The sequence below is a fragment of the Chelonia mydas genome, chromosome 1 (assembly GCF_015237465.2).
Source record: "Chelonia mydas isolate rCheMyd1 chromosome 1, rCheMyd1.pri.v2, whole genome shotgun sequence".
Taxonomy (NCBI): domain Eukaryota; kingdom Metazoa; phylum Chordata; order Testudines; family Cheloniidae; genus Chelonia; species Chelonia mydas.
The window spans coordinates 42,578,005-42,595,979 of record NC_057849.1 but is presented as its reverse complement, the minus strand read 5'-3'; the positions used below and the strand labels follow the sequence as shown (position 1 = coordinate 42,595,979).

Below are 17,975 nucleotides of genomic sequence, written 5' to 3'. Positions count from 1 at the left end.
GCAAGTGAACAATATAACAGAAATCTGTTTCAGATTCTTTATTAGCCAAGCTCCAGTGTACTCAAGCATTACAGTGTGTTGCATCCACAGTGGTGATCTGCAATTAATTCCTCAAAGCAGGAGAGTATTACATAACATGAGAAACTTTCAACAGACATCTATAAAGTCATAAACATTCAGGATTATATTTCAGTAGTATGAGAGTAATTGGAAATATTTTGCTGTCTGCTTCTACAGTAACTTTGTGTGGTTAGATAAAATAGCTTGTATAGTATCTATTAAAATTGAAATTATTGGTGAGGCTAGCTCTCTCTCCGTTTTTGCCTTGGGAACTGCACTGTCTAATGCTGTTTACTGGAGGTTCCCATAGCACTCAATAGTATTACATGCCTTAACAAAGTCGTAAATATCTGGTTTCATATGAGACACTCAATCCTGTAAGGTGTTGTGCACCAATAAGTCCTGTTGAAGTTAGTAGGAGTTAAGGGTGCTCAGCACCAGAGTGTTCATCATTTGGTAGGTTTTAACCCATATAACATGTCGTTGAAATAAATATTGAAAACTGATTACTTTCTAGCATTCTCTGGGAAGTTTAAGCGTAGGGTTGCTTAAGTATTCTGAAGTGATCTGATTGCATATGGATTCAGAGCCTGAGCAGATTTGATCTTCAGGGAAAAACATCTGAAAGAGATTTGTGGAACATCGTTTACTGCTTTGTGTCTTCAAAATGGTTTAAATCTAAACCATGTTTTGTTGCAACGGCACAGAGTTATTGTGTGCCAGGGAGCAATGGAACTGAGTGAATGTTAATGTAGAAATTCAGTTTTGCAGGGAGACAAGACTGGATTAGGCTGTAAGATTAGGAATGGAGCCTGGAGGTACTGTATGGCACGTGAGGTTTTGAACTGCTGTTTTTTATTATTAATTTTTAAAATTTAGATAATATTTATAAACCACTATGTAGAATCAAGATAAATCTGCTTTTCCTTTCTTTAGTCAGTCTTGAGACATTTAGATAGCTGATGTAAAAGATTTCAGTGTCTCAGATTTACGTATGAATAAATCGTAGAAATTAGGAAAAATGCCTATTTATTACTATAGTAGTCATCAGCAGCAACTGCTTTATTTAAGCTTGCTAAGTAGATTCTGTAATAAACCCCTGGTTTCACACACTTATAACTTCACAGAAAATTGACCTTTGGGGCTTCAATTTTCCATGCTTGGTCTCTGCCTGGAGGTGATTTTTTGTGTGGAAAATTTGAGTAAAATTCTCTTCAGCTGTTTGCGTGTTGTGAGCCTGAAAACAAAATCCACTGTATCCATTATGAAAATTATTCTAACCACACTCTTGAAAAAAATGGCTATGGCACAAATAGCTGAAGTGTGAAACTTGGCATAGGTATTAGCACCAAATTCTGTTTCTTATGCAAACTAGGCATCTCATTAATTTCACTCTTATGAATAAAGGGACTCTGACTGTGGCCTGCTGCTCCCCATAAAGTCAGTTGTAGTAGGATACAGTCCTGGGCTCACAGTCTTTGTTGAGGATTGGTTTCTGGCTTGTTTTATGGAAAGCAGTTGGTTTTGATTTTTAAAACATATGAACATTTGAAATTAATGAATATATACAGCAGAAAAATTATTCTATAGGAACACTCTTATAGATACATAAGTATTATATACATGTGTGCAGCTGGATAAAGGCCTGATCCCAAATCCACTGAAGTCATGAAAAGACTCCCTTTATCGTCTATGGTTTTGGATTTGTTCACAAGTGAGCACTGATGGGTTTAAAGGAACTTCCAATTTTCACTGGCAAAACTAGCAAAACTGAGTCCAAAAAGCTAGCCAGCCCCAAAGTAATAGTTCTTCGAGTGCTGGTCCCTGTGTGTTTTCCACTGTGGGTCTGCATGCATCCAGAGTCGGAGAATTCTTGCAAGCAGCATCCATTGGTTTGGTATGTGCCATAACTCTATTTATGCCTCAAACCAAGGACATAAAGGGCGGAGTGGACCAATCACCTCTCCAGTTCCTTCTTATCACCACATGGCCTGGGTCAGAACCTCCAGTGTATGGCACTGCTGCTTCCTCACAGATATTCTTTGATCTGTAAATATTTCAGAATTGGCCTTACTGCCTTTGTATATAGGTTTTTCTAGTTAGATAGATTTCCCCACCTCTGGAACCCCCTCCCCCTTATCCAGCTATGAGTATTGGACTATGCCCAGAATTCTGGGCTTCAAAAATTTGTGTCCTTAAACACTGCCTGTGTTGCCTGAGGGCGGCACTCCTCATGGCTAAGTGAAAAATCTGCCACTCTTTCCTTAGCTGTACTGGTGAGGCACGGGAATTCTAGCTTAGAAAGTACCTTATGGAGAAAGCCATGCGGCTGCAGTCTGACCCAGACTGTGGGGCCTGTACGTTGACCTGAATCAACATGGAGTGTGTCTCCTGTCGCGAAGTCAGACTCTGGTGCAAGGGAATTCTTTCCTATAGACACTCAGTTAGGGTCTCAGGGAGAAGGCAGGGAAGGTTCTCATAAGCACATAAGCAGGTCACTCTCTAAGTCTCCCTCTTTACTAAAGTCTTCCTGGTGATGGGAGCTCATTTCAGATGGAATGGCTTCACCATCTTCCCTTACCTTGACGATGGGCTTCTGGTAGCCACCACAGGTCAAGAGGCCTATATGTCAATCTCATTAATGCTTTAACTCCTGTCCTCTCTAGGAGTCAGTGTAAACTTGGAAAAGTCTATCCTTACTCCAACACAGACCATAGCTTTTAAAGAGGCAACCTTGGACTCAGTCATGGCAAGTGTTTATCTACCAAGGGACAGGTTTTGTTTCATGAATGACCTGATAGACCAGGTTATGCACAGTCCTTGAACTCTAGTTAGAATTTATCTTTAAGTCTGGGGCACATGGCTTCCTGCACTTATGTTATCCCATTCTCCAGACTCCATCTGCATTGCCTATTGGCATGGCTCCAAATGGTGTATTCCACAACCAAACACAGCATGAATACCATAGTAACGATTCCTTCCACAGTTATGTTATCTCTAATGTGATGGATGGATCCCCATCAAGTATGTGTGCCCATTCCCTTCCTATTTCACTCACCAGACAAAACAGTCATCAGATATCTCCTTCTTAGGCTGAGGAGCCCACAAGAACAACCATATAGCACGGGGCATCCTCGCGCCCCAAGAGGCCAGGATGCACATCAATCTTCTGGAACTTTGGGAAGTCTGAGATGCTTGCAAGGCTTTTCTGCAATTTATCCAGTTCTATCATGTCCTCATAATGTCAGACAACATGACAACTGTCTTTTACATCAACAAACAGGGAGGGGCAAGATCCAGCCCCTGTGTGTAGAAACAGTCGCCCTATGGAATTGCTGTATCAGGAATCGAATCATCCTGTTGGCAGCTTACTTGCCAGGAAGTCAGAATGTCATGGCTGATACCTCAGCAAGCATTTTGCCATTGATCACGAGTGGGTGTTGCATGATTCAGTAGTGAACAACATCTCTGCTCAGTGGGGGACCCCCACCTGGGATCTGTTCACATCCCAAGCAAACAAAAAAATGCAACATACACTGTCTCAAGGAGCTCTAGGACTACAGTCTCAGGGTGATTCCCTCCTTCTCCCCTGTTCAGATCATCTGAACTATGCCACCTTCTTTGACTAGCGTCCCTATGGTAGCAGTGTCTGTTGGGCCCGCACATGTGTTGTCTCTCCTCGTGCTACACTACAAGACTAGCCAGTGCACGCAGGCTGTCCCGCCTCAGTTCCTTCTCAGCCGCCCCTGGCTAGAGACAGAGCCATTAGCGGTCTGTTAAGACTGTCATCTTAATCTACACACCTATCGTCAGTTAGTCTCCTAGTTGTAGTTTTTGCCCTTAATTTATTTTATCCTAAAATTAAAAAAAGGACTTTATTTTCTTGTCCTGCCTTTTCTCTCGCCGGGGACCCTTCCCCCCAATGGCGTATGCTGGGTTTGCTGGGCTTCAAGAAGTGCCTCACTTGTAAAGAGCCAATCCTGATCTCTGGTAAGCACTCTCACTGCATTCACTGCCTCCGGGAAGGCCACATACAACAGAAGTGTGGTCTTTGCCAACAACTCTGGCCAATATCCCACAGAGACAAAGAGCTCCTCCAGAAGATTATCTTCATGGAGGCAGCTCTCCGATCCCAGTTGCACAGTAGATGTGAGTCTTCCCCACAGCCTTCTACATCTAAGGGCTGCAGGTCCAAAAAGCAGGCTACCGATCCCTCTCACAAATCATCCAAGAAGACAGCGGGAAGCCCCCATAGTGAGCCCCGAGATAGCCGCAAGCGATTATCATCTTGCTCGGTATCTTCGGCACCACTGGTACTGAGGCCATCTCAGTCCGGCGCTCATGGAAACCAACAGTAAATGGTACTGCTGACAGGCCGATGGGCATGGGCACCAAGTTATTGGCACCAAAGATCAGAATAAAAACTCCTCTAAAAAGATGCTCCCGGTATGAGAGCCCACATTGGTACCGCCAGGGATTGCTCTCCCAGAACAGGAGCGACTGGTGCGGACAAGATCCCTGTCCCCCCCGGCACCACCACCAATACTGGGACAATTGGTACAGGTGGAGCGCCACCATTCAAGAAACTTCCGCATGCCCCAGAATCTCCTCCTCTTGGTACCTAGACCTCTGCGCCACGCCTCTACCAAGCATGAGAAGTATCCCTGCTGCCATGCCATTGACTCCGATCTCTAGAGAGGGTTCAGACAGCGAGTCTGAGGAAGTACTGTCACAGTACTCCTCCCAAGCTCCATATGGTGCTCACTACCAACAGAGTCTAAGAACTTACCCACAGATGGGCCCACTACCACCATCCTGGTATGGCCACCTATGGGCACCACCGGGCTCTGTGCCATCACCACCCTAATGGCCATATTGGGACCAATGGGCGGCACACTGCCAGCCTGCCTCTAGAGCTCCGAGCCTCACTCGAGAACTCTCGAGGCACACTCCCTTGGCCACACTATCCAGGGCTTTGGAATTGCCTTGAGACTTAGAGGAACAGGGATCCGGTACTCCGCAGGGAATGACTCCAAGAACAATATCCTCCTCCTCTCTAGATATAGCCATCATGCCTTCTCCACCATCTTTGGTGGATGACTTTTGTCTCTTCCAGGAATGTGAAAGACGGTGCCAGATGCTGTCCAGATTCCACTGGAGAAAGTCAAGGATACCCACCATCAACTCCTTGATATCCTCCATTCTTCTGCCATCTCAAAATTGCCCTTCCAAGTAACGAGACCATCTTAGACCCAGCAAAGACTATGTGGCAAACAGTGGTTCTTATCTGCAAATGAGCAGACAAAAAATACTACTTTTCCACCAAGGAATTTGAATTCCTGTTCTCCCACCTGCCACCCAACTCCATTGTGGTGGATGCTGTCGACTCCTACGGCTGACAATGCCAGTCAAGGGCTTCTCCCTATGACAGGAACTGGAAGCGCCTCAATCTGTTCGGTAGAAAAGCATACTCCTCGACCACTCTACAATTTCATATTGCCAACTACCTGGAGCTCAGGGCGAAATATGATTACATAAATTACTTTAAGCTGAATGAGTTTATTGAAAAGATTCCAGAAGCACATCGTGACTCATTCAAGGCCATTATCCAGGAGGGCCAATTAGTGGCAGAGACATCATTGTAATCTGCCCTCAATGTGGCCAGCACAGCAGTTAGGTCCATCTTCACAGTGGCGGTGATGCGACAAGAATCATGGCTCCATTTATCAGGCTTCCCAAAAGAGGTACAGTCCATAGGCGAGGACTCACGTCATTCTGATTGCTCCTACTTGGCTGAGACAGACCTGGTATCCTTACCTATCACAACTTGCAAAGTGCCCACCGATCTCTTTCCCTGCCATTCTGCACCTCCTCTCTCAGAACAGAGGACGTAACCCTACATCCAACTTGGGGATTCTCCGCCTCCAGCCATGGCTCCTGCTTGGTTCCAACAGCTAGAAAGCTCCTGTTCAAGAGAGATACAAGAGGTTCTGTTACATAATAGAAAGTCCTCAACATGACGTACTTACCTAAAACGGTCTGGGCTATCTCTAAGCTCTCCGAGGGTCCACCTAGTGGCTGTTACAGCCTTTCACCAACCTGTAGAAGGATACTCAGTGCAGTCACATCCAGCTACAAAACGGTTCCTCAAGGATATAGTAAAGTTCTTCCCTCAACCTCAACTTCCTACCCGCACATAGGACCTGTATCTTGTACTGGAAGGACTGATTAGGCCTCCCTTAGAACCTATGGCTACCTGTTCACTAACATATCGATGTATGAAAATGGCCTTCGTGGTAGTGATTACCTCAGCTAGGAGAATAGGAAAGAGAGCAGCTCTGATGGTGCATCCTCCCTACACAATATTTTTCCCAGACAAGGCTATGCCCATACTGCACCCAAAATTCATCCCTAAGATGACCTCTCACTTTCACATCAACCAGACTATATTTCAAGTGTTGGCAAACTTTGGCTCCCGGCCGATCAGGATAAGCCACTAGCGGGCTGAGATGTTTTGTTTACCGGGAGCGTTCACAGGCACAGAGCCCCTCAGCTCCCAGTGGCCGCGGTTCGCCGTTCCCAGCCAATGGGAGCTGCGGGAAGTGGTGGCCAGCATGTCCCTTGGCCTCCGCCACTTCCTGCAGCTCCCATTGGCTGGGAACAGTGAACCATGGCCACTGGGAGCTGAGGGGCTCCGTGCCTGTAGATGCTCCAGGTAAACAAAATGACAAATATATTAGATATTCAATTCAATAGAACTGAAAATCGTCACATTTTGGTGTAGTTGATAAGCTGACCCCGCTCTTTAATGCTTCACTTTTTTACCAAAAAAATTCCGCTTATGAATGAGTATATACGGTACTTTTTCACACAATGCACAGTCAACCTGTGGAGTTCGTTGCCATGGGATATTGTGAAGGCCAAAAGTATAACTGGGTTCAAAAAAGAATTAAGTTCATGGAGGATAGGTCCATCAATGGCTATTAGCAAAGATAGTCAGAGATGCAACCCCTTGCCCCGGGTGTCCCTAAGCCTCTGACTGGCAGATGCTGGGACTTGGATGACAGGGGATTGATGACTCGATAATTGCCCTGTTCTGTTCATTCCCAATGAAGCATCTGGCATTGGTCACTGTTGGAAGATGGAATAGTGGGATAAATGGACCATTGGTCTGACCCAATATGGCAGTTCTTATGGTCACTTACATATAAAAGGATTGACTGGATAATTTTTTTCCAAAACTGCATGCATTAGAGGAGGAGAGCAGATTTCGTTCCCCCAGTGTATGACAAACTGGTCTTTTATCTACAAAAGACAAAACTAGAAAATCACCTAGACTTTTTTTTGCCAAAGCAGAATGAATTTGAGGTCAAGCAATCGCCTCCCAGAAACTCTCTAAATGGATCTCAGGCTGTATTGTGGTTTGCTACCAGCTGTCACATCTTCCTCCCCTCAGAGGTAATGGCTCATTCTAAAAGAGCACAAGCGACAACAGTACCAAGTACCATAGCTTCAATAAGTACCTCTAATTGAAATTTACAAGACAGTTACGTGGTGATTCCTCCACACGTGCAAGACATTATGCTCTAGTACCTGATACCTCTGTTGATGCACCCTTTGGGACAGCAGTCCTATTGACAGCTCTGCCGCCTGTATCCTGGCATCCTTTTACTACTTGAATACTGCTTGTCAGTCACCCACAGTGGAGTATAGGTACGGATCAGTGCTTGAAGAAAAAGTGAGTTACTTACTTTGTTGTAACTGAAGGTTCTTCAAGATGTGTGGTCCCTATCTACATTCCACTACCTGCCCTCCTCCTCCTCCTCCTCTGCTCTACATCATTCCTGGATTCACGGTAGAGAAGGAACTGGAGAGGCATTTCGACTGCATCAAGCTTTATGTCCTCAGTTTGAAGTATGAGGACTGGAGCACATGTGCAGACCCGTGGACGCTGCTTGCAGTAATTCTCCACCTCCTAGTGCATGTATACCTGGAGTGGAATACAGATAGGGACCACACATCTTGAGGAACCACCAGTTCCCACAAGGTAAGCATCTTTCTCTTCAAGAAGATGCATACCAATCTTATTATTTTTCCTTAAAAACACCCACACACACAAACCCAAACCTCTAGGAAATTAAATTAAATCCAGAGACCGTGTTAATATTGAGATTCCACTGCACAGTTAAAATCACAGAAATGCAAATGTTAAAGCTCCAAGAATGTTAATTAGACCAACTTGTGGACATGTACTATTTTGTGTTCCCAGTTTTCTTGTTAAATGTGTAACAATGTGATGGTGATGAATGTCTAAACTAAACCATTTTTCAACTTCATGCCTTTTTGGATGCTGGCTTGAAAAAGTCATTGTCTCAATGGTCTGTGAGTTGTCATTTATTTCCAGTATTATAGGCAGATGGAATTACAAAGGTAGTGGTTTATTAATCTAATTAAAGAAATGGGCCCAGATGGTCAGAATTATTACTATGATTCTGTTACTGTAGAATATTAAACAGTTAAACATGTTTTGGGGTTTGGGAGCACAGATACCTGGGCTTCTTTAGGAACCATGATAAGCACTGTAAAATTCATGCCAAGGTCTTAGTTCACTGAACATAAGACAAGAAAAAAAGAATTTTAAAGTACAAAATGGAATGTTTATTCTGTCAAAACAAAATCTTAGCCAAAGCTCAGCAAAGTCCTTTTTTCAGAGAGTGGATATTAAAGTCCCTGGTTTTATCAGAGAGTCCTCCTTTTGGGGTAAGATAAATAATAGTTCTGTAGCTGGACCTTTAACTTATTTGCTTGTTGTTGGGGCTATTGCTGCTTTTGGTAAGGAGACAGAGTGGAAGAGAGAACAAAATAGAAAGGTATGGGGAAATACAGCTTTCTGTTGATGTCTGCAAGAACTGGTGTGTTGGTCAGTCATGGATAGGTGCCTGAGGCAGATGAATCAGCCATGACAGGAGCATATCTAAACCTTGGTTTGCTTTCCCAGTCCAAAATGCCAGCTGGCTGGTCTCTGCAGGTCTCTCTCTTTCCAGTGGCTCTCAAACTAGACTAGGCTTGATAGGCCGCCTCATTCTGTTACGCAGTTTTTGCTGCCCAAAGTCTCTATTTTTTTGAGTCCCAGGTCCTCATCATTTTCCCTCAGTGAAACCTAACTTGTGACACCAATTTTAGCCATTGTTTTCTTCTTGCTTGTGAATTATCCTCTCAGCACAGCCCTTGGGTGTTGATATTAGACTATACAATTAATCACTATATTCTGTTAGTCACAAACCTCATATTGTAGAAAGTCATTTGTCTCCATGAATTTTCATGATTTCCCCTGAACTCATAAGACAGATGGAATTTATTTAAAATTATCAGCTGTTCTCTGCTTCTCATGCTGATGCTGTGTCTCAGGTGGAAGGACAGAGTCTTGCTGTTCTTGTGGCACTCATATCGCTACAAGAGTATGTACAAAGCAAGTTGGTAGGCTGAATGAGGGCAAGCATTTCTTTTAGAAAGGCTACGGCTGTGACCCAACTCTACATCTTCAACAGCAGCTTTTTGGAGAGCTGTCTCTCTGGCCCTTTGGGAGGGAAATTTTGGTTAGCACAGAGAGAGACCAGTGCCCATCTCTATTTACTCCTTGCTCTTGGACTCAAGGAGCTGGAGAGCATAGTAGAAACTTCCATCAGAGCAGATAAAGAAGAAAAGAATAGTGGAGTGGAAGCAGTGGCTGACTTTCCATAGTCTTCCCTTCCATGGAAGCACCTATTCACTTTTCCAGTATAGTGAGGGGGTTCCTATATTCACTCTTCCCGTGTAGCAGAAGCATGGCAGCAATGAGCTTCTTGCCCTGCCCAGGAGGACTCAGGAGGAAGAGTCATGAAGAGAAATAGTCAATTGTAAGTTGTGGATTAAAGCTGTTTCCACAGCTGCAGAGAGCGTATGAGCTAAGCTAGGGGGTGAGGTGGTTTGTCCTACATAGCCCATGGAGAATGTGTTATCATTTGCACTGTCTGTCCCCATCGCAGAACCTCGCTTTTCTATGTTCCTGTGAACTGCAAACCTGGATGTCCCATTTCAGTGAGGATTTGTGGGATTGTGGTTTACCAAAATGCCTATGAGTGAAGTTCTGGTGTTTTTGTTCTGTTTTAAATAGCATACTGGCTGGCAGCTGCTATATTTAAATTTATCTTAATGTTGTTTAAAACAGCCAAAATATAAAAATGTATAAATCAGTTATGCTGAAAGAGCCAGTTTGGTTTGAAGTGTAGCAGTGATTTTGGCTATAGCATTTGTTAAAAGTTATAAATATATAAAATATATACATCAACTGTTGCTAAGATTTTAGGTGTTCAGATTTTGTAATGCAGAAAAAAATTGCAAATTAAAGCTACATATCCAACTTTTTGTTATTTACTGTATCCAAAATGTATATGTTGCTTGTTGGTGCTTAATAACAAAATGTGCTTAAACATGTATCGGGCACAAAGTTTCTTCCATCAGGCTGTCATCTTGCATACATTTATGTGCTCCTTTATTTCCATGATGAATGGTCACTGAAGTAGTTGCAGGATAGGGGGGGAAATGCACATTGATAGGACAATATGCACTGGCAGATGTAGAGGAAGAATTATGTAACCTAAATAATTTGTCATCTGCAAATTTTGCTACTTCAATACTTACCTCTCTTTCCAGATGATTAATAAATACAGTAAACAATAATGGACCTAGTACAGAACTGTGAGGCACCTGCTATTAACCTTTGTCTATTATGAAAATTTAACATTTATTCCTACTTTTTCCCCTGTCTCTTGACCAGTTTTTGGTCCAGGACAGTACTTTGCTTCTTACACTGTGACTCTTGGTTTCTTTAGTAGCCCCTTGAGAGGGACCTTATAAAAGCCTTTTGAAAATCTAAATAAATTGTGAGCAGGTTCTCCTTCATCCACTACTTCGACACATTCAAAGAATTTTAATAGATTAGTGAAACATGATTTTTGTTTGCAGAAACTGTATCATATCATCATCTTCCACATGTGGTAGTGGTCTATTTTAAATGTGTTCTGCCAATTTACCGGTACCAATGAAATGCTTACTGATCTGTAATTCCCAAATCATCCAGGAGTTGTTTTTTAATATTTATTTGTTTGCTACCTTCCAGTCTGCTGGTGAAGTAGCTGTTTTTTTAATTAAAAATTACCTATCTTTGCTACCTGCTCTGCTACTTGATACTTGAGCTCCTTCAGAACTCTTGGATGTACCATCTGGGCCTGGTAAATTATTGCTTTTAAATTATGAATTTCCTCCAGTACTTTTTCCAGTCTCTGAGAATCTTTATTACCTACCCTGGACCTACTCATTTTTGGTATCTCCCTGATATTTTCAGCCATGAAGATTTATGCAAGGATATTTTTCTAAAAGATATGCTCTAGGAATTTTGGGAGGGAAGTTCTATGGCAGGAGGTCAGAATGGATAATCACAATGGTCTGTTCTAACCTTAAAAGATATGAGTCCCTTTTAGTTCTCAGCAATGTCCTTATCATCCTTAATTGCTCGCTTTCACACCTGATTATCTAGAAGACCCACAGGCTTCTTGCTTCCCATATACTAACCTTTAACTATTTGCTCTTAAAAGTCCATCTAAGACAGTCTAATTTCCCTCTTCCATATTGACTGATGCTATTTATTTCCTGTTATTGGTTCAGTAAGGTCAGATTTCCATATTTTGAGAGATCTCGGGTGCAAATAGTCAGTTATGGTCTACTCTTTGCCTTCCTGGTTCCATTTTTATTCAGCAGCACAGATGCTGTCTGACACTGTTGTTTTAAGTAGTATCCATGCCACATCTAAGCAATTTACTTCCTTTACTTTTTAATTTGGGGCCTTTTTGGCCAGCCCCTCTTCATTTTATGGAAATCTTCCTGTCCAAATTTTAGTATCACTGTGTCAGTTTTTGGTACCTTCCTCTCCTTTAGGAAGTTGAACATTATTATACTGAGGTCAGTATTACATAGTGGTTCAGCTACTTTTAATTCTTGAATTAATGCCTGTGCATTATGTAAAACCCAGTTGAGAAGCAGTCATTTAATCTGTTGAGAAATTGCTTCTCTAACCTTTGGCCCATTGTGCTATTAGACCAGTCTGTATATGATTAGTTGAGGTAATCCATTATTAGCCTGTTAACCTTTGCTGCCTTTTTCTCTCTTTACACTCAATATCCTTTTCTTGATCTGGAGGCCAGCAATATAGCTACGTTCCTATTCCAAAAATTGTTACATACTTCTAAATAAGGGGTCTTCTATATTCAGGAAAGAATTAACATTAAAATAATAAGAGTACTGCAGGACAGAGTTAATGTCCATTGGTCCCATTCTGTAGGTTTAAATTTAACAGCTATGTACATTATGACTGATTAAAATAGCGAGTGCTATTACACCCCATTCTCCGGACTACACTGCATTTACTGGGGGGAAAATGTTACATGGTCCTGACAAGTGGCTGCAAAAAAAAAAACGGCTGTGCAACTTGAGAGTTCCTCTCTGTTTTTAACTTCCAGATTCCATTGAGTTAATTGCTAACATTTTTCTCAGTTTTGTATAATTTGGTATGCAATTGTTCTGTATTTTTATTCTATGAACATCAACATCATTTGGTTTGAAGTCCTATCATTTGTACAGAATTTAAACATATGGCTATGGGATCAGAATCTGTAAACTTGGATGTATTAGTCCTTAAACACGTCAACACACTGTAAAACTTCAGGTATGCTTTTTGAGTTCTGTGTAACAGCAAACATCTGTGTTAAAGTGCAGAATCATTCCATAATAGCGTTTAACATGATGGCACGAACTGAGTTATTTTAACCCTGATTGACATACTTTAAAATACATCCAAAAAGAATATGCTTATTGGGAAGACTGATTTATTGAACTGCCTAAAGATGGACTGACAAGAAATTTAGGGCCAGACATTCACCTACCAGTATTTTGAAAGATATGGCATTGAACAGTCTCTGGATGTATTTATAGAAATCTAGATGGAAAATCAAAAGGGAAAACTAGACTGAATATTGGGGAAAATCAGTCAGTCTTCCAAGCGATGTGGTGGAGTATTTAAAATAATTTTAGTCATGTAAATATGAAGCATAGATTAGGTTTTATTAAAAATATCAAGAATACTGTTCAGTTTTGCAAAACATCTTCATGTTGATAAATAAGTAGGATCTGAACCAATACTCAGTGAAGACAATGAATAGACTCCTATTGACTTCATTTGAGATTGGATCAGGCCCATATGGATTTGTACTAGACATGCTCAAACATCAAAAGGATTTTTTTACTTCTAATATCTGCCACTGAAGATTAGACTGGATGACCCTGGGGCACTGCCTGCAACAGCTGTGTTTTACTGTCTGAAATAATAGTCATAATATTTTAAATAGGTACGTGTTGATAGCAAAGTATTGTTTTATAAATATGCATCTATGAGACAATAAATGGTTATCCCAGGTTGCTAGTTAAAAAGCAGTGCCAATGACATAGTCTGCCATTCTGTGTTTGCATGTTCAAACCTTCTGTCTGACAAATTAGTACTTGTTAATATTTAATAGAATGTCTTCATCCTTGTCAGTTTTTCAATCTAAAGTTTTTCTGAAAGTCGTAATTGTTTTAAAAATTACAGTAAAAATCCATTATATGTTTTACTTTTATGTTCTGTTTGTCTTCCTCAGTCAGAAGTACTGTACATTAAATGTTCTCAAACAATGTACTTAATTTACTTAATTCTAAATGTATTGTGGCTTTTTTCTTTCTTCAAGTCACTGCCAAAAAGCATGGTGTCACGACTCTGCGAATCTAAAAAGATTTGTGCTGCAGCTGATATGCAACTTCAGGTACGTTCTTTGGCTTCAGGTTTCTCCACCACTAAATCTGAAACGACTTCCTAAATTTATAGGAACTAATATCAGATTAATTTGACTCTATTAATTTGTAAAATCTTACAAATTTTTGTAATTTAACACTTAGTGTTGTATCTGTGCTGTCTAAACAAATGCAAATATTTAAACAATTGTTTTCAACTTCATTTTAATATGTTTTGGTCAACATTGTCAGTTGTCTGCATAAAGTTGGTGTTTTAATATGGATTTAGATGCTTATCTTTAGATACACAGCTTTGAAAATGGTTGCCTTTCACACTTAAAAAAGTTTTAACAGGAAGCCATAAATTAAAATGGTACTTGATATTTTGTTTACTGAATGTTTTAAAATATCTCAAATATAAATTGAAAACAAAAGTATGCTGAAGTAGCCATCTTTGATTGTATTTACTCTGACCAAAATTTTCAAACCTGGGACCCTGCATTTAAGCTCTCAAATTCATTGTGTGGCTCCGAAATAAAACCAGTTTAATTCTCAGAAATATGGAGCACCTTTAAATCCCACTAAACTCTGTGTGAGCTGGAGATGCTGAGTACCTTTTGAAAATCAGCCCAGTTTTATTTAGGTGATGAAATACGGATTTTGGTTTCCTGACATAAGCAGTCAGGTTTGAAAATATTGGTTTTTATTACTAAAAGGACACTGTCAAAGTTTTTAGGTCTAAAATCTGATCTGCCTTATTATATTGTTATAGTTGTTGCTAAGTTCATGCAGTTCTGTCTGGCTTTTCCAGAACGACAGTTTCAACACTTTCTTTAAAAAGAAAAACTCCTCTGCTCAGCATTAATGCACAGCTCTGCACTCACAGTTGGTGAACTTGTGCAACTGAGTAAAAACAATATTAGTAAGAAAATACATGTCCGTTTCTACCTTCTTAGCATTATAATGAAAGGGGAGTTAAAACTTAGGTAAAATATGTTAGTTTTTCACTCTTCTTTTTTTAATAAAAAACCACAATACATATATGTCATTGTTGAAACAGGGAGCTTGTTTCCTCAACCCTAATAGAGCAATTACCGGTAAAAGTTAATAGTCACAAAGGCATTCAGATGAGCTATGTTTTTCATACTGATTAGTCAGCTTGTGTTTATATTCTGCTAACGCTTATTTTGTATGATTTTTCTCTATTCTTTTTTCCCTATGCTAAATACGTTTGTTTGTTTTTTACCACAATTGGTATAGCTTTAAAGTGAGGACAACTGCTTTTAGGTGCTCCAAACAGGAGCACACAGTCTCTTTTTAACAAATGTAGAAGCAAGAATCAGGTAGCAGTTTGGACAGTTGGGCAAAGGCTAGGGATTTGTGATTTCTTCTCTCTAAAAGATGTCCCAAAGACTGTGTCCTTCTCTACAAACACCAACTGTTGAGTTTAACTAATACTGATTTTTAAAATGTCTTAATTAAACCTGTGCAAACTGCTGTGTGGACACGTCTGTTGATTTAAAACTGGTTATAATAGTTGAGCTTATATCTGTAAATTTACATGTGCAAATTAAACTAATAAGCCAGGTTTATAGCAGGTTGAGTATCTACACAGGTTTGCACTGATTTAACTAAGTCAGTTTTTAAGTCACACTTTTAGTTAAACCATTGCAACTTTGGGTGTCACTAGCCATGGTGGGTTCTGTGAGAGCTAAGTGATGTGGAGCGGAGCGCTACTTTACCTTTGTAATGTGAAAGCAGTGAAATGCCCCTGGCAATTCTGATTTTGAAATGCATAATTGTTGCTTATAATTGTTTTCGTATACAGACGTGCTATGCTACTAAATCTGAGAGAGATCTGAGCGAGATTGTTTGCAGTGTAGGAATCCATACAAGAATTAAATCAGAATTGCTCCAAACTGTACAACAGTTCTGAAAAAGCAAAATTTAATACTGATGAATGAATACTCAAAAAAACAAACAAACAAACACGCTGTTCATGAGAGCCACTAATTTTGAATAATCCCCCAGGGTACAGACCAGTAATTGATTTGAAATTCTGAAGCGGTGGACATGTGCTTTCAAACACAGACATTCTTTGTTCAGTAATATCTGTACTAGCAATAGAGCCCAAGGATTTCCTTTCAGCAGTCAATTTGTATTTGTCCTGGACCAGAGTTGCCATAAGCATTTGCCTCTCTATTTCAATGCGTCTTGAGAGAATCTAACAATAATGCCTGCCGGTGCATATAAACTAATCCCAGATAAAAAGACTGGTTGATGGTCGTTTCAGTTATTTAGTTCACAAAAATTGTTCCTGGAGACGGGTGGATGGTGGTGAATACAGAGTTCCCACGTTCCTTTGTAGAGATGTGTATTGTTTTCTGTGTAGTTATTTAAAGTTATAATCATTGGAATAAACTCTTGTATTTATTTTTAATTTAGTTAACCAGATATGTTCTCCTACATACATATTAATGTCCGAATAACCACATTTATTGCACACAAATTGGTAAAGAACTTACTTATAACTGAAGACTCAAACTCATTTTCTTCAAAATTAGCAAAAGCACATATTTCTCTTTGAGGGCTAAGTGCCATCCGTGCCATTCATTATTTGACCTTTTGAAAATGAAAATGTTTGAATTTTCCAAGAGTAGGGAAATATCATAAATGTGTTTTAGCCTATTCAAAAAATAAATAAAACAATTTCCAGGTAACTTCTACTAATTTTTTATGGTATCTAAAAATAGGAGAATGAAATTAAATTGCTTTTTCATCCATAAACTTCAGTTTTGCTATAATAATTTCAGCTTTTGTGATCTCCAGCAGATTCTGGAGAGAAATGAGGAAACTTGAGTTCTGTACTCTACATTTAAATACACATCTTTTCAATATGCATATTGTTGTCATGTGGAGTAATAGCCTGTAAGCTTGGGCCTGCAGTAACTTTATTGGCACAGTATCAGAGGGGTAGCCGTGTTAGTCTGTATCAACAAAAACAATGAGGAGCCTGATGGCACCTTAAAGACTAACAGATTTATTAGGGCATAATCTTTTTTGGTTAAAAAACTACTTCTTCAGATGCATGGAGTGAAAATTACAGATACAAGCATAGATATACTGGCACATGAAGAGAAGGGAATTACTTTACAAGTGGAGAACCAGTGATGAAAAGGCCAATTCAGTTAGGGTGGATGTGGTCCACTCCCAATAATTGATGAGGAGGTGTCAATACCAAGAGAGGGAAAATTGCTTTTGTAGTAAGCCAGCCAGTCCCTATTCAAGCCCAAACTGATGGTGGTAAGTTTGCAAGTGAATTGTAGCTCTGCAGTTTCTCTTTGAAATCTGTTTTTGAAGTTTTTTTGTTGTAGGATGACTACTTTTAAACCTGTTATTGAATGTCCCAGGAGATTGAAGTGTTCTCTTTGGCCTATGTACATGGCAGAGGGGCATTGCTGGCACATGATGGCAAATATCACATTAGTAGATGTGCAGGTGAATGAGCCCCTTATGGTGTGGCTGATATGGTTGGGTCCTATGATGATATCGCTAGAGTAGATATGGGGACAGAGTAGGCAACGGGGTTTGTTACAGGGATTGGTTCCTGGGTTAGTGTTTCTGTTGTGTGGTGTGTAGTTGCTGGTGAGTATTTGCTTTAGGTTAGGGGGCTGTCTGTAAGTGAGGACTGGCCTGTCTCCCAAGGTCTGTGAGAGTGAGGGATCGTTTTCCAGGATAGGCTGTAGATCGTTGATGGTGTGCTGGAGAGGTTTTAGCTGTGGGCTGTACGTGATGGCCAGTGGTGTTCTGTTATTTTCCTTGTTGCGCCTGTCCTGTAGTAGGTGACTTCTGGGTACCTGTCTCGCTCTGTCAATCTGTTTCCTCACTTCCCCAGGTGGGTATTGTAGTTTTAAGAATTCTTCATAAAGATCTTGTAGGTGTTTGTCTCTGTCTGAGGGATTGGAGCAAATATGATTGTATCTTAGGGCTTGGCTGTAGGCAATGGATCGTGTGATGTGTCCTGGATGGAAGCTGGATGCATGTAGATAAGAATAGTG

The 17,975-nt window shown here is 40.6% G+C and overlaps 1 protein-coding gene across 3 annotated transcripts in view; it reads left to right on the top strand.

Annotated features, from left to right (window-relative positions):
* LOC102932805 (mitochondrial intermediate peptidase) overlaps positions 1-17,975 on the top strand; it is a 135,720-nt gene that overhangs the window by 56,425 nt on the left and 61,320 nt on the right. For all 3 annotated transcript variants that reach the window (XM_037891199.2, XM_043530842.1, XM_037891220.1), the window contains exon 15: positions 13,875-13,949. In XM_037891199.2, the coding sequence (XP_037747127.1) occupies positions 13,875-13,949 (75 nt within the window). The remainder of the gene's footprint in view (positions 1-13,874; positions 13,950-17,975) is intronic.